The 23846-nt window shown below is 36.2% G+C and overlaps 4 protein-coding genes across 6 annotated transcripts; 1 reads left to right on the plus strand and 3 right to left on the minus strand.

Moving 5' to 3' along the window:
- Positions 1-1021: 1021 nt before the first annotated feature.
- Positions 1022-9318, minus strand: LOC106652495 (cyclin G). 2 transcript variants are annotated; one of them, XM_014371488.2, is made up of 5 exons: positions 9043-9318; positions 2725-3366; positions 2387-2644; positions 2100-2308; positions 1022-1973 (listed from the first exon to the last, which is right to left on the minus strand). In XM_014371488.2, the coding sequence occupies exons 2-5, from the start codon at positions 3328-3330 to the stop codon at positions 1928-1930; spliced, it is 1119 nt and encodes a 372-aa protein (XP_014226974.1). In that variant the 5' UTR covers positions 3331-3366; positions 9043-9318; the 3' UTR covers positions 1022-1927. The 2 variants fall into 2 exon arrangements, with proteins under 2 accessions (XP_014226974.1, XP_014226975.1); XM_014371489.2 differs by lacking the exon at positions 9043-9318 and adding an exon at positions 7093-7305.
- A 1033-nt stretch (positions 9319-10351) lies between these two features.
- On the plus strand, positions 10352-13780 carry LOC106652472 (tuftelin-interacting protein 11). Its single transcript, XM_014371451.2, has 8 exons — positions 10352-10559; positions 10678-10800; positions 10894-11098; positions 11186-12313; positions 12394-12587; positions 12716-13144; positions 13217-13377; positions 13454-13780. Exons 2-8 carry the CDS (start codon positions 10695-10697, stop codon positions 13703-13705), a joined length of 2475 nt encoding a protein of 824 aa, XP_014226937.1. The 5' UTR covers positions 10352-10559; positions 10678-10694; the 3' UTR covers positions 13706-13780.
- A 93-nt stretch (positions 13781-13873) lies between these two features.
- LOC106652473 (putative inorganic phosphate cotransporter) lies at positions 13874-16208 on the minus strand. Its single transcript, XM_014371452.2, has 7 exons — positions 16043-16208; positions 15831-15964; positions 15407-15707; positions 15087-15328; positions 14858-15007; positions 14402-14782; positions 13874-14325 (listed from the first exon to the last, which is right to left on the minus strand). Exons 1-7 carry the CDS (start codon positions 16083-16085, stop codon positions 14146-14148), a joined length of 1431 nt encoding a protein of 476 aa, XP_014226938.1. The 5' UTR covers positions 16086-16208; the 3' UTR covers positions 13874-14145.
- A 4239-nt stretch (positions 16209-20447) lies between these two features.
- Positions 20448-22644, minus strand: LOC106652528 (putative glutathione-specific gamma-glutamylcyclotransferase 2). 2 transcript variants are annotated; one of them, XM_014371532.2, is made up of 3 exons: positions 21863-22150; positions 21406-21556; positions 20448-21316 (listed from the first exon to the last, which is right to left on the minus strand). In XM_014371532.2, exons 1-3 carry the CDS (start codon positions 22012-22014, stop codon positions 20852-20854), a joined length of 768 nt encoding a protein of 255 aa, XP_014227018.1. In that variant the 5' UTR covers positions 22015-22150; the 3' UTR covers positions 20448-20851. The 2 variants fall into 2 exon arrangements, with proteins under 2 accessions (XP_014227018.1, XP_014227019.1); XM_014371533.2 differs by lacking the exon at positions 21863-22150 and adding an exon at positions 22315-22644 and having other exon boundaries at positions 20453-21316.
- Between the last annotated feature and the right edge of the window lie 1202 nt (positions 22645-23846).

The following is a 23846-nucleotide window of genomic DNA, read 5'->3' on the forward strand; positions in this document are numbered from 1 at the left end:
ATGTTTTGTTTTTTTTACTTTTTTTGTTTATTTTTAATTTTTTTTATAAAAAAGTATGTATTTCTGACAAATTTATTAATAAGTATAAAATGATTCGATATAATTTACGCAGATCATAGGCTATTATTGTTACTAGGCTTATCTTTTATCAAAATCAACTTTTGATGTGCTTAATATATCATGATATTTATTTACAACTAAAGATGAGCAATTGTTCTGTGAAGAATTTACAATAAAAATGAATCATGAATACAAATTAAAGCTTCTAAAACGAAGCCCATTTCTGTATGTTTTAAATTATAACTTGGTAAATGTGTTTCTGACCGAACACATTAATTATAATACTATAATTTTCATTATTTGAGAGTGACATGAGAAATTCTCGTTTATCACATTTTTCGTGTAAATCTAAGTAAAGATAATTATTGATGTCGCCTTTTCAATATTAATCTCATATCATTTTAACACATATTCCATACAATTCGAAACTACACTCAAACACACAATAAAAGATACAAACAGTTGAAATTTTCAAAGAGTGAGATCTTCAATCTTTTACTTATAATAATAGAATATATAAATTGATTTAAATCATTTCATTAGTTATTTTTTACACATTAATATCTCCATAAATAAAGTGAAGAATTGATTTTTTTGTACTTTTCTCTATCTCTTATGGTCACATTTAATTACAATAATAACGCATTATAAATACTAGAATTGATTGTTTTATCTTGCACGGTAAGATAATAAATCATACAGTCTTCACACATAACAAGTTCATTAATTTTTCGAATATCAAGTTTTTATAAAAAAATTTTTACAAATCTGATTTTTAATGAACATGAGAATTTCATAATTTTTCGAAAAATGATTTCAGTATCTAAGATTTTTATTCTCGAAGAATAATGTAGTCATCAGATTAATTCATTTTAATTATTTTTTGTTGCTATACTTGTCATAACAGCACCTTAAGAAAGTTAACAAAAGGTTATTAAAGCAGTCATTTGATTGAATGATGTTCTTAATAGTCATTGGTCCAAATTCAGCCGTTATGTACAAGTTTAAATAAGAAAATGCATTATAGTCGAAACGCAAAACTAAATTTTTTAAATATTTTTGAGACTAGCACTAGTTTTTTTAGCAAATCATTTGCCAATTAAAAAACACTATTACTTTCAATGATTTAATAAATCAAACTTGAAAAGTAATAGTATATACAATATACCTAGGTGTCATTTGAGTGTCTTTCTCTAATTGCAACAATATTTTAATTTTACTTAAACATAATCATCTAAGAAATTAAATATTACAATACTATAGTAATTTTTTTGCACTTTTTCAGAACGCTTGAAGAAGGTAGGAACAAGTCATAATCATAATTAGATCCATATCTAATTATGACCTTGTTGCACATGAATAGAATATTTCTTTTTGCGATTCTTTTTTTACATTGAGATTATAATCGATACTAATAAACTTTCTTTTTAGAATTTTTTCTTATTAATTTTTTTTTTCGATTTCATCTTAAATAATTTAATCTTTTTTTGACTTTTATGTATACGCATATGTATATACACATATATTACTTTTGGTTATAGTAAAATATTAAAATAACGTAGTGGATATTTAATTTGGAAAACCAAACCCAGCTGTTTATCACAATATTCATTTAAAAGATTTTATCACTGTTTTTAACTTTTAATTCTTGTAAATCACAACGGTAGCATTACTGCTAATTGCTGTGAATCTATTTCAATTCAATTTCTAAACGCTCACTAATTACGAAGTAACGTAATACACTACTTTAACAAACCCAATTTTTTTCCCAAAAATTTTCCGATCCACTTGAAAATGTTCAGAACGTTATTCTTGACCAAGTCCTCATCGATGCGGTTGGCATGCCATCGTGAAGAGTGTCATCAATTCAATGGCGTTTGTGAACTCGTCGACGAGAGAACTTAAGGCTTTTTCTAAAATATCAACAAAATTTAATCAATTTTCGTCCAAAATAATTTTTGCTATCGAATAGCTCTATCGGTCGTTTGACTTCAGAACAATATTCGGTTATCGCAATTTCATTATCTTTCTGAACGTACCTGGAGTAAGTTTTGGGTTTCGGTGGAGGATTCTCCTCGATGGCTTGCAGAGTGGTTTCAAACTTTTTCAAGGGTCTTAAGATTCTTTTCGGTGGATGGCCAACTTTCCAGACTTTTTGTTGGCAATACAATGTACGTCCTTGTTCGTGGTATGAATTTAAGGCAGCAGCTACATCGTCCTTTACAACTTCATAAGCTTCTTTCGTAACCTGTAATATACGAAATAAAATTAATAAAAAATCATGATCAGTTAATTTGGCATGAAATATATGAACTATTATACTTACACCAAAGTAGTTCAAAAGGTACTCGGGGAACACATTATTCATAATGTACCATATTTCTTTTAAATTAGATACAACTCTCTCGTACTGATCGACTATTATGGTCGGAGCTCCTTTGGCGATTTGATGATTCTTTAGATATTGATCGCAAGAATAATTGATGTACAAAATAAACAGAGCCAACGTTGTCAATGATGGATCGGTGCAGACGCATTTGTCGTCCAAAAGTAGCCATTCCATTCTCGATCTCAAATCACTGTGCTGTAAAGTGAAAATTCATTAGTTCATCTGATTATGAGAAAATGTTAGGTCGAGTAACAGATAAATAAATCGATGCTTACCACTAAGAGTTTTCCGATGAACGGCTCATAACCGTATGAGCTCAGTATATTGTCGCAAATTAATTCATAATAAGTGATGAAGTCGTATACGGTCGTGGGTAATTCGGATTCCAAGTTGAGTTTCGTCGTGAGCAATTTGATCATACGCTGGACTTCGTTGTGCGAGCAGTGGTAGTTCGCCAGTTGGATCACGCGATCGATGTCGACGGGCTCCTTGGAGTACAGCGAGGCCGCCAGGGTGAAGGACGCGACGCCGAGAATCTCCAGATGTCTGGTCTTCACCATGGTTTTCGTGAGAATGAGATCGACGAAGTTGACCGCGGCGCAGAGAACCTGCGAGCTCTGATCGAAAAACACCTTGAAGTACTTGAGCGATTGAACCAGCCCATGGCGATCGGCGTAGCTGACGTAGCCGTGGGGCTCGAACTCGGTTGACTGAGTCAACGCCAGTTTCGGCGTGAACTCCACCGCCTTCTCTCGCAGCTTTCTCAGCGATTCCGAGCCCATGATGATGATCTGACGGAACATTTCTCGCTCGTGCTCCGACATTCTTTCGGGGTAATAGTCGCATGGGAAATTGGAGGGTGATGCTTTTGTGAAAGACATTTTGAGATTAGCTGTCTGTGTGACTAGTTTGACGAACTGCAACATAAAGTGAAAAAAATTATAAATTACAAGTTCTAAAAATTAAACAAATAAATATACTTATAGATAAATATTGACTTTGCTAAAATCTATTTGTTTTTTCGAAAAAAGGTAAAATTCATAAAGAATATAGAATGAGAAGTATCACTTTGAAGCAAAAATTTTTTGCCACGTCGCTCGAGCCGAATACATTCTTTCGCTTGCACGATGTTTGTTGATCAACACAAAAGCTGAGTTGTTTAACGCATAATATTATACATCTCTCTACCTACGCTCTGTGGTATAGTCAAACCCGTCGAATGACCGTGAAAAGAAACAAAAAAAAAAGAAGCTTCGACGTGGTCTGATGCAATAGGCCAGAGAATGAGTAAACAAACACATCGCGCGCATCACTGTTTGACGCATGAGAAAACTTTTTCATAGGCGTGTTTTGTTTTTTTTAAAGCCCAGCAGTTCACCAGCTTTGAAAAATATATGTTATTTTTTAAATGCTATTTTTATTGTGTTTCGTTTTGTTTATTTTTACTTAGTTTATTTTCTTTTATTTAAAATAAACGTTTCTTATTATTGCGATCGAATCGCCGATTGAATTCGGTCAGAGAAAATCATCGAGATATTATGTGGGTCGTTTGTTGCACTCTCGCCTAAGGTTTATAATAAATTTCTTTTGGCCTCCTTTGCGATTTGACATTATGCCGAGAGGCGCAAGTCTGCTTCTCGCAGTATATAAAGGCTATGCCAAAACAGCCACTCGAGTGCATTAAACAGTCTGTACTCTATATTATATAGCTCCGAAGTCGTGAACGCGAGAGTATGAGGCGTCGATGCTCGCGATATGCAAAAATGTAACTTATATACACGTATACGTCGCTTACAACAAAGAGGCGCGGGGCCCGGCAATGGACGTACAACGACCTCTCGCTCGTATAGTCGCATCGGCCTACGTGACGAACGATCATATACATACTATATACATAGTCATATGCAGTCTGTTTTTGTTGTTGTTTACGTATTATATGCTGAAAAGTGTTATTAAGACGCGCCTTCAGTTTCTTATTCTGGAATCCATCAGATAATACAGTACGTGGTCGTTAAGCGCTCGCGATTAAACTGTACGGATGACGCAAGTTAACGACTGATCTGCACTAGCCGAAAATGGGAAAAATTTTTTGCCTATACGTTAACGTAGGTACTTACGCGCGCGACACGTCGAGAGGAATGTGCGCCTTTTTTTCCCGCCCATCGTACAGAAGTTTATTTTATTTTTATATAATGATAACATATGTGCTGTTGACCCCAATATGTAGCCGAACCAAGGCCAATACCTCATTCCATTTACGGAATTGGGGAACTTGAAAACTTCAGGGAACGGGCAGAAAAATTACGGATCATTGATCAATGAGGGAGAGCCAGTGGCATGAAAATTTGCCAAGAGAAAAACTAAACGTGATAAATGAAAACTACAATTCAGTGATATTATTGAATAATAAAATAATAAAAAAAAATTTTTTTTCGGAGTCATATTTCATACTAATATTATCTCAAAAAACAATAAATGTAGGAGTAAGTTGAAGAGAGATTGGAAATAACTTTTTGCGCCGATAAACGCGAGGCAATGTGAGGCAAGTCACGTCAGCTGTTGCGTATACAAACCCAAGCATCGAGTGTACCGTATAGTGTAACGATCCGTTCTATTTAGAATTGACAGATCCACTCGAAAAAAAGAGAAAAGGGGAGTGGTTTCTTTCAGCTTAACCGACTCCGAACCGACTTTTTTCGGATGTCCGAACAATGCTAAGATCAAAATTATGTACATGTATACGTGCGATTTTGAAAGCCATTGATAATTTAACAAACGGACGCTAATAGTAGCAATAAATAAGAGAGAGCGTTATTCTCATTTACTAAGACTGTGGGCTCGCTACGCAGATAACAGACGAGTAATTAGACTTTAAACTATACGCGCGAACGTGTAATGTCATGTGATTTTTAACTTTAAATTAAATGCCAGAGCGAACGCCAGCGTACGTCACATACGAGCGATTTTTCGGTTATAATAAAGAAACGCGCTGATGTAACATCTTTTTGAGCAATAAGATTGCGTCCGGATGTGCAGAAAAAACCGAAATTATTGTGAGTCACTGGTGCTAAGCAACTTTTTGTAACGATCATCGAGGCGCAAATGAACAAGTAATCGAAATTTCGATCATTCTTTTTCGTTTGGTTCTAATCTTAGTGGTAATTCACAGATCGCGTCGGAACATGTTCGTACTAGCGTGAGCACGAAACGACTCGAAAGCAAGCCATACGCCTCGCGCATATGTATACGTTCTACATTCCCGAAACTTGTCAGAACACGAAATTTTGTATTTTTATCGGTGCGTCGATTTCGAGTAAAAAAATCATTAATTGTCGTACGTGCATTCGGGAATATTCTAATTTTTTCCTTTTTTTATGTATTAACTAGAATTATGTTAAGATGAAGTGTAATAAGTCGAATCATCTAGAAAATCGAGAGGTATTATATTTTAATAACTTGAAAACGAATTTAATCTTGGAAAATCTTGTTTCTTAGACAATGTAGAGTTTTAAAATGATGAAAATTTAACAAAATTTAACGCGAGCGACTCCAAATTTTAGCAATGAAACTGAGTTTTGAGGATGTTCTTTTGAAGCCTTTATATTACGGTTACTTATGAGTCACGCCTTTTTGGCATTTAAAAAGAAGCGACTCACGTACGCTTGTACCGACGTATAGCGATCGATACTTCTGGCACCTTCACGAAGTATAATAGAAAAAAAAATGAAGCAAACAACAAAGAAGTTGTAATGACCCGAATCTTCACATAAGGTGTAAAGTGAAAATTTAAAAAAAAATTAATGATGATTTTTTTACTTCGAAAGTGTGAGCCTCCGTTACCCAAGCTAAGTTGTATATCATTGTAGCTACGTGTGCCGCCGTGCCATGAAGCGAGTCGCGTCGTATGCTTTTTAGTCGAAAAAAAAAATTTTTTTTGGTTAAATGTGTAAAAAAACCCCATGTGCTACATTTACGTCAAAAACGGAGCAGGATTGAGGACCTCGATTTACAATAAATTAAGGACAAAGAGAAACGCGGTATTGCATCAGCTGCTAGGCAGATGCGAATTATATTGATTTATTCAACTCCGATTTTCGAATTAAAGCTGCTGAGTTGTTTTATTTCTAACGAAAGTATAGAAAAATCAATATTTCTGACATAAAAATTGAGTTTTGTACAAAGACAAAGTAGACAAGTTACTGTATAAACCTTGAATACGGAAGTCTCACGCAGATACTATATCAAGAGAGCGTCAAACTGTCAAAAAGTAGACGCTAGAAAATGGCGCGCGAACGCGGGAATGCACTGTTGCAATAACTTAAAAATAATCAATTAATCCGAATTAAAGGTCAAGGTTTAAATGATTATCGTCAAAGTATAACACATTAGTGACGTAAAAAATTTAATTTCAGTGAGTTTCGAGTTTATTTTAATTCATGAATCATCGAGTAAAGAAAAAAAATCAGAAGATATAAATTTTCATCAGTACTTGCACGAATTGAAACAAAGCCTTAGTATAATGAATTGATAATTTAGTAGAGGGAATTGATGATTAGACTCAAGTATATTTAAAGTTAAAAATGTATTTAAAGTTAAAAAAGAAATGAAAAAAGAAAAATAATAAAAATAATCAAAAAACATACGTGTATCAGTCAATCTCGAACTATTCGAGAACTCTGGAAAATCCTTTGGGCACAATTATTGCACCTGGTCACAGCACTGAGTGAATTATTTAAATTCACTGTTCTATGCACGAACCATAAAATACGTTAAGTATTTGGCTATGACGAAGGCCGAGGGAGACGCGAAAAAAAAAATTTCACGTTGGGAGATGCTTTCAGCTTTGTGTAGTGACTAACCGGCTGGACGGCTGCTAGGCAGTATTTATAAGGCTCGGCAGTCGGCGTCGGCGGCTACGTATTGCGCGCGCACACGCCTATCTCATATGACAATTGGTAGGCCCCAGAAGTTTTGAATTTTTCACCGAGAAGTGGGAGTCTGGCTATACTCTTCGTTATCGATATTACATATAATCTATATAGTAGATAGATTATATATTGCAAATAGTGGACGATATTTGCCATATTTTTTTTTAATGTTAAATGACGAAGATAAAAATTTATATAGCTATCCAAAGGAAAAATCGATCCCTGAATTTTATCGTGCTACAGTAAAATATTTCCCTATACGTTAAACCTTCGTCGCTTTGCGTATATTGTAACCGTGACAAAATTCTTTCGGCGAGTTTTAATGCGTTTACTTAACACATGATATCCACAAATTTGCATAGATTCTTTATATGTATATTCAAGCGAAATATCTGGCATGCTTTCGAATTTTAATGATGAAAGTGAACATGTATTGATCGAGTATTATAATCACCTTTTGTTTTATAGTTTTTATCAATGCTTTGCGCATAAATGTACTTAGCAATTCAATGGCTTATATATTAATTTGGTGTCAAGAACAATGTATTTCAAATAAAATTAGGCCATTAAATGAATTTCTATGGCAATATTATTTCATACGTATCGATCATAATCAGGGCTTCTAAAAATTTTTTTTGCGGATTATCGTATTTAAGAAAAGCTCATAATTTAATTTTTAAAAGATCCTGAAACTTGTTATAGTAATTGAAAGTAAACCTATTCATCTTTTGAGTTGATTGCTTAGTAAATAATAGCATCAATGTTTGGAAAATTAGGAAGAATTTAGAAAATAATGCGAAAAGAATTTTTTAAAACAGAGCGATGCATTTATCGCTTTTCAGATTTTTAAAACAAATTATTATACATAATTTGAAGTATATTTTGCTCTTGCCAACTTATCTGACAATTCAAATGAACTATACTTACTTAATGGTTTTGATTGATTTAAGCGTATCGAAGATGATCAATATTACTGAAGAATCATTGCAATTTTATAATAATATTATCAAAAACAACACGGCATCTCGGCAAGATTGAACAAGCAGATGATAAATCTCGAAACACGATAAATTCAACGTATCGTATTGCTGCACTGGGAAAATGATAATTAATAACGAGCAAACAAGTCTCGCGCGATATTGCAAAAAAACAAAAACAAAATAAAATTAAAAAACAAAATGATCCGACAACAACAATACCGAGCTCGAATGCAGGAGCAACAAAGGAGAGTTCGAGTAGGAGAAGAGTGGGGCCTTATCCACCATCCGAGTCTTGATTATGGCCGTTTTTCTTTCTCGCCATTTTGTGCATGTACACGACGTCGAATATAACAAAAATGTTTTCTTCGCTCGGGAGAAGCGAGAGAAAGAGAAGCGAAAGTGCAGCGATGCATTTTGCAAGCAACATATCAGCGAGTATAATGTAAACATTAATATACGATAGCATGTACGAGGGCGTAGGCTTTGTATGAGTGTGCGTGAGCTCTCGGTCGAAAACAAAAACAAACGGTTCTCCGTGTATGTGCGTACTCTGTGTGTATGCGTGCATACCTATATATGCATGTGTATAGGGATCGTGCACAGTTATTCGGCGTTTCGCTGCGCAAATATAGAGTCGGCGATTGCGTCGTACGCACTCGGCTACATCGCAGATGCAAAAACTTACCTGGCTTTTTGGCTTGGCGGCTGACCTCTGCTTAGTTGGAGCGATGTGTATTTTCAAACTCGCTGCATTCGGCTCCGAAATTTTGGCCTCTCGGTCGATTCGTTCACCGGGTTAGACGGAAAAAAATAGGGAGAGAGGGAGAGACAGAGAAAGAGAGTCAGAAAGGGGGATGGGTGTGTATGTGAGATTGGCTAAGAGTCCACACCGGCCGTGCGGTCGTCGGCACAGCTGCGAGGCACGCGCGACCAGCTGTGGGCACAAACTGATATGCGCCCCAGCGCGACGACTCACTTTGACGCGATCGCAAAATATATCAGCACGCAGAAGAGAGAGCAGCACACAAAGAGCCGGAGAGATTGCGAAATTCTATACTCGCGCCGCCGGAGTTGCATTTTGGAGAAATCGAGTGCGTTCGGTTCTGCAGTTTACTGACAGTCAAGCGCCCGGAAAAAGTGCATGCAAGATGCACAATTGGGTCGTTTGCCTGATTTTTGAAGCGAATCCGCGTGCTTGACGGATAAAATTGTAAAAATAATCGATTTCAGCCGACGTAGCCACAATTAATAATTCGACAGCAATGATTCTAGATAATCTTTATTTGTCCATTAATGAAATGGAAAAGAGAAAATATCAAAAAGTTGATAATTACCAAACTATGGTTTTTAAGTGTTAATAATGGACAGGTGCGCTCTCGCACTTGTAGTCGTTATATCTATCTATGCTTGATAAGATCCACTTTTTGTCTGAATGAAAATTGAACCAAATAAACTTCTAATTTTAAAAATTTTTAATTACATATATACCAAGTAAATCAATCATTTTTTTCGGTGCTTCTCTAAAATGTCTTGACCTTATAATTTATAAAAATATAAAAAGAAAATGTTCATTGAAAATCCTGATTTTTATAATAGCATTATCAAAACATGAATTAATTTGTTTATTCTAGATAACATATTCAATTCAAAATTTACTCTACGTATGATGGTGTTTTTTTTTCAACTGAACGATTTGAAGAAATTATTTGCATAACTACACAATGATCTCAGAGAATTGATAATTGTTAAAATCCTTAGATTCAAATTAATCACAATTTAATATGTTTTATTTGGAATTACTCATTGGAAAAAACCTAATGAAATTAATTTTTTATTTTAATCAAAAGATTATCACTTACTAGTTATTAACATTTAGGTTTAATTTTGTTTAAACTTTATAAGAACCTCTTTATGGTAATGCAGTTACCTTCCCCTCCCCGCGTTCTTTATTTCGACTTGAAGCGTGTCTGGTGTCACTGTCAGTTGCGCTTGAGCATCCACAATGCGAGCTCACACAATCCAAAATAAAGTGTCTTACTATTTTTGATTGTCATTAATTAGAACTATCCTGTCATAGCTATTAGGACATTTTGTCAGCTCGTTAATAAATCAATTGGTTAATTTTTGGCTGCAAAGTGATTTTCAAATCACTACGCAATTGTTCATTGTCTATAACCTCTCTTTTGGCTATTGGACACTTGTGTATGTATCAGTTTTATTGCATTGTTTACAAATAACATGTCAGCTTTCTCAGTGCTTTAAGAGAAAGTGTAGTTAAGTATCCTCGTATTAAATTTGACTATTTATAATATTTAAACAGAATAAAAAACTATAAAAATGGCTGAAGATATGGAGAAATTCGAGATTTCCGATTATGATTTGGAAAACGAGTTCAACATCAATCGTCCTCGAAGAAAATACACGAAAGCTCAGCAAATGTTAGGTAAGTAATACGGACAATAATTATTTATTAATATTTTATCAAGTTTGAAGTTTTATGAAATTGTGTTCAACAAAACATCCATGGTTTTTTCAGGAGTTTGGGCCGATAGTGACAGTGATGATGAACCAGCAAGGCCATCATTCAAAAGGCAAGGTAAAAAAGATTATTCTGCTCCAATTAGTTTCATTACTGGAGGAGTACAACAAGCTGGACAGTCAAAAAAGCAGAAAATGGATATTTCAGATGATGAAGAAGATGAAGATGCCCAGGATAATAACAAAATCAAAGACAGTTCTAGGTAAGTTTAGATATAAGTAAATAAAAGAATGTATACATTTTTGTCAGACGTTGTAATATTTAATAATTCATGTCTAATATTTTTTAGTGAATCTGAAAATGAAAGGCCATCTTTTTCTGGAGCAAAATCTACATCAACTTTTAATTTTCAACCAGATGATATTGCTGGTTTGAGAAAAAAGCGAAATCCAATTAATACAGATGTCATGAGACAAGGTTTGGGTACCTGGGAGCAGCACACAAAAGGAATTGGAGCTAAGCTGCTTCTTCAGATGGGTTATCAACCAGGCAAAGGCTTGGGTAAAGATCTACAAGGTATTGCTGCTCCAGTAGAGGCCAAACTGCGTAAAGGTAGAGGAGCCATCGGTGCCTATGGACCAGAAAAAGTAGCAAAAATAGCTGATACAAAAGCAAGCATTGAAGAGAGCGAAGCTAAAAAATCAAAACAAGCCAAGAGCTCACAATGGAAAAAAAGCAACAAAAAATCAAATTACTCTGTCAAAAGTGTGGATGAAATAATAGAAGATGGAAGAAAAACAAATAGAAAAGTACCTACAATTGATACAAACATTGTTAAATGTAATGTTATTGACATGACCAAACCAGAAAAGAAAACTTTCAGTGGGTATCAACATGCTCTAGGAAAGCGACAAGAACAACCAGATGAAAATGTTGTAACTGATGATAAAACAAAAGCAGTTTTCACTTTAACAGAATTACAGCATAATTTGGATACATTGGTTGACATGTGCGAACAAAATATAATCCAAATTGACAGACGCAAAACTTATTCAAGTGACAGAATTATTTGTTTAAACTCTGAAAAAGAGACATTAATTAAAGTTCGTGATCAACACGCACATTTGATCGGAACATTAGAAAATGTTTTAGCTACTGTAAATAAGTTAGTAGAAAGAAATAGTGAAATGAATTTGAAGGAAACTGCAGAGGCCTTTAAGTATCTACAAGATAGACACTTTGACGAGTATAAGGCATTTAGATTAGGAGATCTGGCATGTACATTTATATCACCAAAATTCAAAGAATATCTTTCCCTTTGGAGCCCATTGTTACAGCCCAACTTACCACTATCTTTATTTGAAGAATGGAAAGAAATTTTACAAAATGGAGCCCTTTATGATCAGAGACGATCTATGGCTCCTTATGATCAGCTAGTTTGGAATTCATGGATGCCACCTGTACGAATTGCAATACAGTAAGTGCCATCATTTTTACATTCAAATTGAAATATTTAATTTTTACAATTTTTTCAAATATTTTCTTATTTTAATTTAGGAATTGGATCTGTCGCCAACCGGAAAATTTGGTTGATTTGATAGAAATGTGGGCCCCCATTCTACCTTACTGGATTATGGAAAATCTCTTAGAGATTATCTTGCGAAAATTAACGAACGAAGTAGAAGAATGGAACCCTGTCACGGACACTGTACCGATTCATACATGGATTCATCCATGGTTGCCATTGATGAGTGAGTACTATATTTTCATTTAATCAAATCATGTGAAATAATGAATAACTAATGTAAATAAAAATCGCGTGATTTATTCTGTTCATTATAAATTCAATTCAAATATTTATTTTTACTATCTTTTACAGAGAACAAAATGGATACTGAAATTTATCCAATAATTAGGAGAAAATTAGGGAACGCTCTTACAGCATGGCATCCCTCAGATCACTCAGCAAAGTCCATTTTGCAACCATGGGTGTCTGTTTTCGCAAAAGGCGATTTGGACGCTTTTCTGGTCAAACATATTTTACCGAAGCTTCAACAAGTTCTTCAAGCTTTTGTTATTAATCCTCATTCACAAATGTTAGAACAATGGCATTGGGTGTATGACTGGAAAGATCTAATACCGAATCATATAATGGCATCAATGCTTGATAAATTCTTCTTCCCAAAGTGGTTACAAGTTTTGGGAATATGGTTAAATCATTCTCCAAATTACGAGCAAGTTACCAACTGGTACACAGGTTGGAAAAAAATGTTAAGCGATAAACTTCTTGCTGAGCCCATAATCAAAGGTAATAAACATTTTTTCATTATTTTATTTACGTAAGTTGCATAATTTTAATTCAAAATATCATTTTCCGCAGAGCACTTTAGAAGAGCACTCGATATGATGAATAGATCGGTATCAACTCCGCAAGGTGATTTGCTGCCAGGATCCGTAGAGCAAGTTTCTTATTTGATGAATTTAGAGCGCACTCAAGCTCAAAGTGCTAAAGTATCGCAAATGTCTCAACCTAGAATAGAGGTACGTCATCTTATTCAAATACTAAATGCATGTGTTTATCAGGAAAGAATCTAATTCAAATGTTTTATGCTTGCAGAGATTAGCAGAGGCTGTCAGGAGCGCGTCGCAGGTGCCGCAAGGTTTCAAAGATCTAGTCCAAAAACGTTGCGAAGAACGAGGAATCTTGTTTATGCCTCTTGTAAATAGATACCGTGACGGAAAACAAATATACAAAGTCGGAAATATTCAAGCATTCATAGATGGCGATTGCATATTTACGTGTCACAACGGCTCGTCTTGGCTACCCACGAATTTGAGTACTCTATTAGACACAGCCGAAATAAGTTGATTATGAATTTATTGTTAGTAGTTGAACAATAATTTAAAAAAAGAGAATCTATGTGAAAAAATATATTTATTTATATATTTCTTACTTGAAGAATTATCATTATCCTGCCTATTTCTATACTCAGTTTTTTGTTTCATTAAAAAAATATTTATTTTCAACATTATTAATTGCAAAGGCATGACATTTAAAAAATTAAAGAATAATTTAATTTAAATTATTAAGTGTTGAACTATTTTCAGTTAGTGAACTTTTTTGTGTTTTAGTCAAAGTCTTATAATTATTATAATAACTTAACTTCAGACATCTTATTTCCTTTAAATTCACATATGAATTATACTAACTATTACTATGTTTGAAAAAATGTTGAATATCCGAATTACTTTGAACATTGAAAAAATTTTGTTTCACCAATCGTCGATTCGATCGAGTTTTTGGAATCTTTACGTATTGTGCTCAATTGTATAAACTTCATTAACTGTGGTACTGGTAGTCCGTATTTTTGTATTGTCGTTATTCCACGGTTGTACATTTCCTCGTCCAAAAATGATAAAAAAGGAATTCGTTAAAATGTATACAGCTGCTGTTATGTAGAAAATTGTATGCCACTGCGATACGTTTTTCTGGAGACAGAAAAAAACAGACTTTTGTCAAAAACATTCTCGATAGGTCTCATTGTACATTCTGATTAATCGCTACCTCATCTTGCACGATGTAACCACTGATGATAGGAGCCAAAATACCGACGATATTTCCCGCCGTGTTTGAAATCGACATGAGAGTCGCCGCGTAATTCGGGCTCAGATCGATGTGATTGATCTGAAAGCCCGAGGACACGGCGGCATTGATTCCGACGACGACCACGAAAACGGCCACCGACAGGACTTGACTGCTCGTGATCGCGTCGACGAGGCAGAGACAGATCAACGCCAAGGCAGGGACCCACATGCCGATCGTGTTGTTCAAGTTGCGAACGAATCTCGTCGACAAGCCTTTGCGCACAGCGAGGTCCGACAGTATTCCGAACGGAAAGCCCAACAGCCACATGACGAAATACGGCAGGCCCGATATGACACCTGACTGTATATAATTTGAAGGCAAAGATCGATTATCAAGGAGATATCGAAGAAAATTAATTAAATATTCGAGTCGTACCCCTTCGACGTCAAAGCCGCTGACGGACTCCATGTAACTCGGCATCGTCGTGACAAGCGTGTAGTATCCGTAGTTGTTACCACCGTGAATAATCGTTAGGGCCCAAACGGGCAACGAAGTGAAAATCGCAGTCCACGGTATCGAGCGTTTCTGCAAAGAAAAACACGCGCACTCAGTGGAAAAATGTTTTCTGAACAATTTACACCTCGATGCATGCTCAATATCTTACGCCACTCGAGCCCGCAGTTCTGAAAATGCTGAAATTGATGTAGTAGGCCTCCTCGTCCGATACGCGCGAATCTTTGGACGGCTCGTCGGAACCGATGAATAAGAACAGCAGACTCCAGAGGAGCCCGAGTGCACCGAAAAAGTAAAAGATACCCGGCCAGCCGACGGTGGAATTGGCGAGTAATCCAGCGATCGGCATGCTCGTGAACGTGCCGAATTGCGCGGCGTTGATCACGAACGAGCCTGTGTGCAACATTGAAAAGAATTGCAATTTGAATCAGCTAGTGTCAAATTGCGACGATGAAAAAATCGGCCCTATACCGAGTCTCGATCTCTCTCGGGGCGGTGCCCATCTCGACAGTATGGCATGGCAGCAGGGCAGCAGGCAGCTCTGCGCGACTCCCATGAGCACGCGAAGCGCCAGCACGGCCTCGTAGCCGTACTCGTCCGCCACGATCGGCATCAGCAGGTTCAAGCCCGAGCAAGCCAACATCCCGACGCCGAGCAATTTCGCGGCGCTGAACGTGTTGGCCAGATAGCCGCTCGGCAATTGCATCGTCACGTAGCCCCAGTAAAACGAGCTCTGCACGAGTCCGTGGATCGCTAGGCTCCAATCGTGTACCTTGACGTTTTTTTTTTAATTTGTTTTGTGAAACATATGTGCATTAGATATCTGTTTATCTATCGATCGGTGGTTAGAGCAGTCCGCGAATAATCGTGAACTAATTTTTTTGTGCGTACTTACTCGTATGTTAGGATTGGTAGCGTTCCGAGTTTTCATGGCAATGAGTGCGACGGACAGAGAGACGCGAAGGGTGTATCCAATCGCCATACCGAATGCCAACATGAGTACCTGAACGTGTCTATAACCATATGTGCCTACGAGTCATTGGAATAAAAATATAAATTTTCAACTTAAATTCACGTCGGCTGTCCACAACTTTAAAAACGTCATACTTGCACTGCTATTTGAGTTTTTCTCTCTTTCTGTCTGTTCCATCGTGATAGTTTATAATTTAAATTAATTAAAATAACACATAAAACAAGTAAAAGAGAAAAGCTACATTCGTAACATTAATCGAGATTTTTGCATGGAGTGCGAAAGATAAACTATAGTTATTCGTTGAACAGGTGTGATAGAACTGATATAATAGTATCGATTAATATTGTTCATCAACCTATAAAAATGTTTCCTTTTTCTCAAGTTCGCATTGATAAGGATGTATAAAAAAATTTTTACAATATTATCAATTCTTTTTTTTTGTTGATGCTTAGAGTAACGAGAATCGATTAAGGTATTGCAAGAGTTCGATGCGTTGCATGAGATATGTGCAAGTTGTAATAAATAATAGTTATTCAAAACATAAATATTACTATTGCTTGCATATATTTATTTTTTATTGTTATTATATATGCATTTAAAAAAGTGATAAATGTCAAAGTGAAACATTTTACAATGTGCTTTGATTGATTCGACTCGATTTGAAATGAAAATTGTTGAAAATCGAGATCAAAAAAGAGGAGAAAATAATCGCTTGATAAGTGTATTTGTGGAGCCAAGCTGCTTACATGTATACGAATAAGTAATACCAACTATTCATACAATACGCTACATGATAGTAAATGTTTGAATCAATCTTCATAATTTTTTCTTCTTGATCGTGAAAAAAGGTGAACTTCGGCGATACTTAACAAACAATGTATTTGGAAAAGTATAAAAAACTATAAGCTTGAAAAGTAATTTACGAAATTTATGTTAACATTTCTTATCGTAAAAAAAGTTTATTTTCCTCGTTGATTAATTTAAGCGCCTAATTGGCGCATTTGTATTTTGAAAATAGAAATATCTCGGTTATACTCACCTATTAGTGTGAGAATCATTTTGATGACGACATAAGTAGGTATTGAGCTTGCCCGTGCGTGGTGATCATGTCAAAGCCGAGGAAAACGCGTAAAAACAGATCGCGACTAGTTAATACGTTTTACAATTGGCGAGTACAATTGTTTGTATGATAGTTGTGAAAAAGCGAGTGTGACATACTTCAATCGTTTAATTTGCACTAAAAATTTGTCTGTCACAATAGACAAATAGACAAATTTATAGTGCAAATTAAACGATTGAAGTATATTTTTTATCCCCCACAGTGTATTTTTGAAACTTCTCGAAGTAAATATTAAAATCAAAACTCATTCTTTTTAGTGGTTTTTTTCATGTTATGTAGAAAAACTTTCAGAAATTAATTAGAGTTCAAGTATAAGTATGCTTACATTTAATTTTTATTCATAACTGTTCAATAAAGAGACTTGCAAGATCTATTGATTTCACATAAAGAGTAAATATTAAGAAACTTCATAATCTTGACCATACATAATCTTGTAGCTTTTTTGGAGGTTTCTTAGCTCGTACGGGTCTCTTGTTATTACATTCTATTGCACTTGATATTACATCATTTTTACGGTCCTCGTGAATTTGGTCTGTAGCTGCCAAGAAAATACGACATAAATCTTTATTCACTAGCAGCTCGATGATTATTTCGCAGCACAGAATCGGCAGTCGGTAGTGTGTCAACTCCAGAAATGAGTCCAATGCCCATCGTCGGAAAAATCTTCGTGACATTATCTCGCACAGATACTCTTCTCGACCATGATTTCCGTGGAGTAAATCCAAATTATCTTCGCGTACAAACTTGTAGTATTTCATACATGTGACTAATTTTTCCGCTTCTCTGGGTCGTAACCGCATCAGGTCGTAAAGCGAAAGATTCTGACTTATCATAGACTCTTTCGCAGCGTACACGAAGTATTCGTCGTCAAACCAAGATTTTTGAAGATCCGTCGACTTTTGGAATAGTTCATGTTTATCGAACAATTTCATGATCGTCAGGGCGTCACTTCGATCCAGTTCGTATCCTTTTTTCTCTAGGCACTCGACGACGGTCAAAGCACCAGAAGCTAGTTTCAATCGGAAATTGTAAAAAATAGCATAGGCTCGCTTTTCAAATATTTTAGCGAAGTAATTCGCAGTGGGAAAAACGAAGCTGGAGAGATTGGCACCACGATCCAACAATACGTCAACAGAATGCGGAAAAAAATTTGCCACGGCCAATTGCAGCGGCGTCCGGCCCAAACTGTCCGTGGCGTCTACTTGCAACGTTAGATGTTTGTCGTCGCAGATCTGGAAAAAGGCCTCCATCAAGTCGTCATCGCGATCTTGGTATTCTCTCTGGCAAATAACGTGCAGAGGTGTCGTTCCGTTGGTGTTGGGTAAATTCGGATTTGCGCCGCGTTCCAAAAGCACTCGGACGGTTTGTTTTTTACAGCCCCAGGACAGAGCAGTGTGTAGTGGCGTTTGGTCCTCGTTGCTCCAGGTATTAACCTGCACTGTCTTATGTGCGTAGTCAATTATCTTGAAAAATAGCTCTGCTACGTTGTAATCGTTATCATCGTCGTCGATGCAGCTGTTGCAAATAATGTGCAGAGCTGTTCTTCCGAAACCATCGACTAAATTTGGATCCGCACCATTCAACAACAAACCTTGCACAGTCATGTTACAGTCGTTATAGTTTTCCAGAGCTACATGCAGTGGCGTCTGGTCGTACTTGTCCCGGGCATCCAATTGCAAAGGCCAGTATTTGTCGTCGCAGAGCTCGAATAATATCTTTATCATGTCATCATTATCTTGATCAATGATGCTTATGATGTGCAGAGGAGTTTCTCCCTTCTTGTTAGGCAAATTCGGATTGGCCCCATGCTTTAGCAACATTTCGGCGATCGTCTTCCGGCGGTAGATCAGAGCCAAGTGCAGCGGCGAATAACCTGTTTCTGTCACGAGGACATTGGGATTCTGTCCGAGCTCAAGGAATTTCTCGACGACGTCGTGACAGCCTGACTGGCAGGCCACGTGAAAATGCGTGTAACCGTCAACGTCGGTGTAATTCACGTCAAACCTGTTGTAAATTACGAATAGATCGAGAATCACGACTGAGTATCTGCCTCTAGCCAATTCGTGCAGTGCCGTGGTGCGATTCAGCAATGGCTTGCCATGTTTATCGACTTGGGGCTCGCCCTTGTAGCCAGTCTTGATCACAAAATCGATGAATGAAACTCCGTTGCTTGGGTAGCGACTGCTTTTCACATCTTTAGTAAGAAGCCAATCAATTTCTTCCGGACGAAAAATATCTTGGAGGTTTGGATATTGGCCCTCCCAATCACTGATCAAGGGATAAAGTTGACGGAGAAGTTCGATTCTCTCCTTTTCAATCTCCCAATCGACGTTTTCTCGCAAACTCTTCAATTTCTTCAAACAGTTCGTGTCGTTGGCCATCGTTTTACACCCTCACACAACACAATCGCTTACAATTTGAAGTATTTTTTACTTTATTACACGAGAATCACTTGCGGCAGTGGATGCGATCTTCCTTTGTTGTTTGCGCGGCGGCGTAGTAACGTCAAACGTGTGCCACTGAACCGTGCACTTGTGGCGCCAAACTGCAGCCAATAAGGCGGGATCGTTCTCTTGTAGTTGTCAGTAAGTCTCGAAAAGTCGGAACGAGTCATACCAAGATAGGCGAGTGACCAAGCAATAATGTAAGTAACCACTAACCATGATAATTGCATAAAAAAAAACGAGATGTGGCGTTTTAAGTACTTAAAGGCTTACATGGATTTATGACTGTAAGTAGATGCTGATGCGAGGGTAAAGTTTTTCCTTTTTTCAATTTTTTACTGCAGAACCATGATATCAACTTACTCATCATAATTGAATTTACTGAAACCTTCGTATGATAGGATTGTATAACGAGAATCTTTAAAGAACTGAAAAGTATCTCAGAGTCGAAAGAATGATCGTACTATTTTTTTTCAAAGAGTTCTTACCTTTTCCAGAGCTTTTTTCAGAACTCAAAGATTTTACAATTGCTATTCGTGTCATTCTTTTACATTGTATAAATTTCTAAATTGTAGAGATAAACTACAAGAAATATCACTAAACATATTCTGGTAACCCATGATCAGTAATTCACGCATTTTAGTCATATCGATTTCCGTTATAAAAAATACAAGACAGATGTATCAAGCAGCTAAAAAAAAACAATTAATCTTTCCGATTTCTCTATCCCATATGCTACCGACGGATGTCCAATGCTCGGAAACATACGAAGTACTTAAAATTCACTTTCACTTGACATATTGATGTAATATAAGCTAATAATGTAATAAAAGCATGTGCTTCAATTTGTTAAATAATTTAACATTAAATTTATTTAAAGTCTGCAAACAAACTTAGTCAATAATATGGATTTAAAATAATCGTTTACACAGGATATTTACATTCACATTAAAAAATTTTTCATTTTTTTTTAAAAATAAAAGAATTTATTTTTTTGAAATGATATCACATATTTCTGATGAGAAGAAATTTTTTGAAAATTAATTTAACACCAGAAAGAATTGAGATATTTCACACAATAACAGTAAAATTTTACATTCGTCAGAACAATTATTTACATTAAATGATTTATGACTTGTTTCACATTCCTTTAAACGTTCATAAATTTAATAAATTATAAATATGGAATTCAAAACAGCAATAATCATATTCGGTTAGATTCAATAATTTAACTAGTGGTATGTAGCTTTAATCACCAAAGCACATTGTGGCGCTGACTTTCAGTACCTTTTAAAAAAATTAGTTTTTAGCCTAGTAATTTTTCATAAAAATTTACGATTTAAAAAAATCCAAATAGTGTAATACTATAGTCAAAAAATTTACTTAATAGCTATATTATGATTACGCCGATCGATTTCTAAAGCCTTTTTACTTTTCACCATTTCAATACGTTTAACTGCATTTTCTAAATCAAATAAATGTGCATCATAGACTTTTGGAGCAATAGCCCTCATTGAGTGAGCTAAGTTATATAAATACTCAGTGTTATGTCCACTTGCTCCAACGCATTCCGCTATGTGACTTGCAATAGTATCGATATCTTCATAACCAGCAAAGTTTGGATTGACTTCACGAGCTATATAAATGTTGAGGTGAAATGGTGTGGCCTCTGCTTGTGAATTGCTGAATGGATGAAATAGCACATCTACTCGTTCATACATGTTTTCTCTGTAGTCTAAATGTTTGGTGACACTTTCTATATCTTCATTTGCAATTTTGTAAGCGCATCCCCATACTTCATCTAAAGGATTATTAGAAGAGAGAAGAGTGACAACTCTTCCGGGCTGAAAAATCGATAAATAACAATAAAACAGTGTTTTGACAGTCAACAGAAAAGTTGATCTCAAAAAAATACAAGCTTCATCAAACTTACACGACTTGGCACTCCTCTGTGATCAGTGCTTTTTTGGTAAAATCTTCTTATGAATCCTTTAATATGTCCAACGACTCTTTTTTCATAAGGAAAGTCAGCCTTCCAGATCAAAGATCCGTAGCCGAAGACCCACATTTCTTTTTCCTGTTTACTGGAAGCAAAAGTAATCTTTGTTTAGTATGAGTCAATACACAAAACTTTTATATGTTGAGATGATTTTCATTTATGACACTTGTTATGACTTATCAACACTTGATGACTTATATAAACTGGGAAAATTTAATTAAATAAAAACATAAGAAGGCAGTGCAGAGTGGTTAAAAACAAGATCAAACTGCAATTATTGGAGCTGTCTATTGATCAGCTGATAAATTAGACATATTTACATTGTTCATGAATAGGTTATACTACTAATTAAACAAATCGAACGCGAGATATAGACAGTTAAATTACTCACGAGTCTTGGACAGCAAGTCCGAGAGAACGAGAAAGGAAAATAAGAGAATGGTACACCCCGGCTAGACTTAAAATGTCATAAATCAACAAGCGCTGACATATGGCCACTGTTAGTGTACGATAAGCTGTCATTACTTTTATTAGCATGGACATAATAAAATATCGAATGCAAGCGAGCTTTTTCTTATCGACTGCAAATCGTGACAAAAGAGAGCGAGAGAGCAAGCACGAGCGGGCTTTTTCAACGTAGCGTTGATCAAGCGGAAGAAGAACAAAGATTGGGCACGTTTATAAGTTGACAAGGTCAGTGCGTGTCGAAAATAAAAATAAAGAGCTATATTATTTACAAATGTACAGTTATCCGTCAGTATGTACGTGCGAATATGCCAAGACAGAAATTGGCCCGAGCATATAGGTGGTAACGGGCGAAATAGAAAGCTTATACACACTCACCTTATCATATTTGTAAAATGTAGAAAAATGCCTTAACACGAGGGTTGATTGATAATACTGATGATGGATTTCTTGTTTAATTAAAAAATCCGGCTTGACTGTCTAATGTGCCTTAGGTACTATATACTGGTCGACGATGGTGCACCAGCTTCTTGCGATGTGGAGCGATCGACGGACGGAGTGCGAATGTGCCGTTTGCCATCGCTTAGCGAGCAGCAGGCTTCCCTCGCGCGACTGAAGCTCGCCTCGCGCGCAGCGCACACCGAGTCTTGTGTGTATATAAGTTTCGCGTGCGCGGCTGATGCAAAGCTTGCGTCATTTCGGATTTCTCATCGGCTTTGCTTCTCTAAAACCGTCGCCCATGTGCATGTGACGTGTGCGTGTGTGCGTAAGCGCGTCGTCTGTATTCGCACACTTTTTTCTGCCTCTTGTTCTTCGATACACATTTGTAGTGTAGGTTGACAATCGATGAACACACGCGCTCATCGTGTATACGTGTATTAATCACATGTATACACGCACACCAATCGGACGAACTGCGGCGGCTGGCGCAAGTGAAAGAGACTCCGCAAAGCTATTATTATGTAGTTTTTTGGAGAAAGAGAGGAGCATCGCACGGCTCGTATGCGTGCCGCGGCTGATGAAACTTTTCAAGGTGCTTGGGCGATGCTCTCTGCCGCCCCTTGCCTTGGCCTTGGAAATTTTTTGCGGAAGACGCGATCCCGCGATGCATGATTCAATGTCATAACAGTTTTACCTAAACTTTTTTCTCTTCTCTACTCTTTTTTTACCCAAAGTTATTGAATAATAAGAATTCGTCGACAAGACCTCTTTGTATTGGATTATTATGGGCAAACCACGTGTGCCACACGCGAGTCAATTGGTTGTTTGAACTTTTTGACAAAGAAAGCGCGGAAAATGATATAGTTTCCCTGTAATAATCGTCGCTGACTCAAACGTATACAAAACGATTTCTTTTTTCGACACAAAAGCCTCGCGCTACCTCTGCGCTGCGGTGCTCGCGAGGCTGGAAAAACTATTCCAGAATTTCTCATGTGATTATTTTAATTTTAGCTACTGCTCTGTGCAAATGAGATCGAGGTTGACATCATTAGCTTTTTTTTTTCGACTTCTAAAATTGTACATTTTTTGATCTATTTAGTTCGAAGGTAGAGAATGAAATCAATATTTTTGTTTTGGTAAATACTTGTGAACGATTAATTGTATATGAATCAATGATTCACGATTTAAAGTCCAAATCGATTGGTAGCTGAAAAGCTATTGTAATACTACTCTTTTTCTGTGAATCATACTACTCCGGCGGACATTTTTAAAGAGTCAAATAAAGAAAGTTAATACTACTGACCGAACAAAAATATTGTAATGAGCAGATATATAGATGTCGATTTTTTAAGTTTGTTAACCCTTATACACATTTACCTTACTATTATAATATCAATATTTTAACGACTCAAAAAAAACGTGCTTTTAAAAAATCAGATAAACAAAGACTGTAGCAGACATAAACAAAT

This window comes from Trichogramma pretiosum, unplaced genomic scaffold, assembly GCF_000599845.2.
Source record: "Trichogramma pretiosum strain Unisexual culture from Peru unplaced genomic scaffold, Tpre_2.0 scaffold26, whole genome shotgun sequence".
NCBI classification, from domain to species: domain Eukaryota; kingdom Metazoa; phylum Arthropoda; class Insecta; order Hymenoptera; family Trichogrammatidae; genus Trichogramma; species Trichogramma pretiosum.

Coding starts and splice junctions, on each gene's coding strand:
- LOC106652528 (XM_014371532.2), bottom strand. CDS start 22,014: ATGTCCATGCTAATAAAAGTAATGACAGCTTATCGTACACTAACAGTG. Junction 21,557..21,862: donor GGACTTGCTGTCCAAGACTC/GTGAGTAATTTA, acceptor TTTTGCTTCCAG/TAAACAGGAAAAAGAAATGT. Junction 21,317..21,405: donor ACAGAGGAGTGCCAAGTCGT/GTAAGTTTGATG, acceptor TCGATTTTTCAG/CCCGGAAGAGTTGTCACTCT.
- LOC106652495 (XM_014371488.2), bottom strand. CDS start 3,330: ATGTCTTTCACAAAAGCATCACCCTCCAATTTCCCATGCGACTATTAC. Junction 2,645..2,724: donor TCATCGGAAAACTCTTAGTG/GTAAGCATCGAT, acceptor TTCACTTTACAG/CACAGTGATTTGAGATCGAG. Junction 2,309..2,386: donor ACCTTTTGAACTACTTTGGT/GTAAGTATAATA, acceptor CGTATATTACAG/GTTACGAAAGAAGCTTATGA.
- LOC106652473 (XM_014371452.2), bottom strand. CDS start 16,085: ATGGAACAGACAGAAAGAGAGAAAAACTCAAATAGCAGTGCAA. Junction 15,708..15,830: donor CTACCAATCCTAACATACGA/GTAAGTACGCAC, acceptor AAAAACGTCAAG/GTACACGATTGGAGCCTAGC. Junction 14,326..14,401: donor GTTACATCGTGCAAGATGAG/GTAGCGATTAAT, acceptor TTCTGTCTCCAG/AAAAACGTATCGCAGTGGCA.
- LOC106652472 (XM_014371451.2), top strand. CDS start 10,695: ATGGCTGAAGATATGGAGAAATTCGAGATTTCCGATTATGATTTGGAA. Junction 12,314..12,393: donor CCTGTACGAATTGCAATACA/GTAAGTGCCATC, acceptor ATTTTAATTTAG/GAATTGGATCTGTCGCCAAC. Junction 13,378..13,453: donor TGTCTCAACCTAGAATAGAG/GTACGTCATCTT, acceptor TTATGCTTGCAG/AGATTAGCAGAGGCTGTCAG.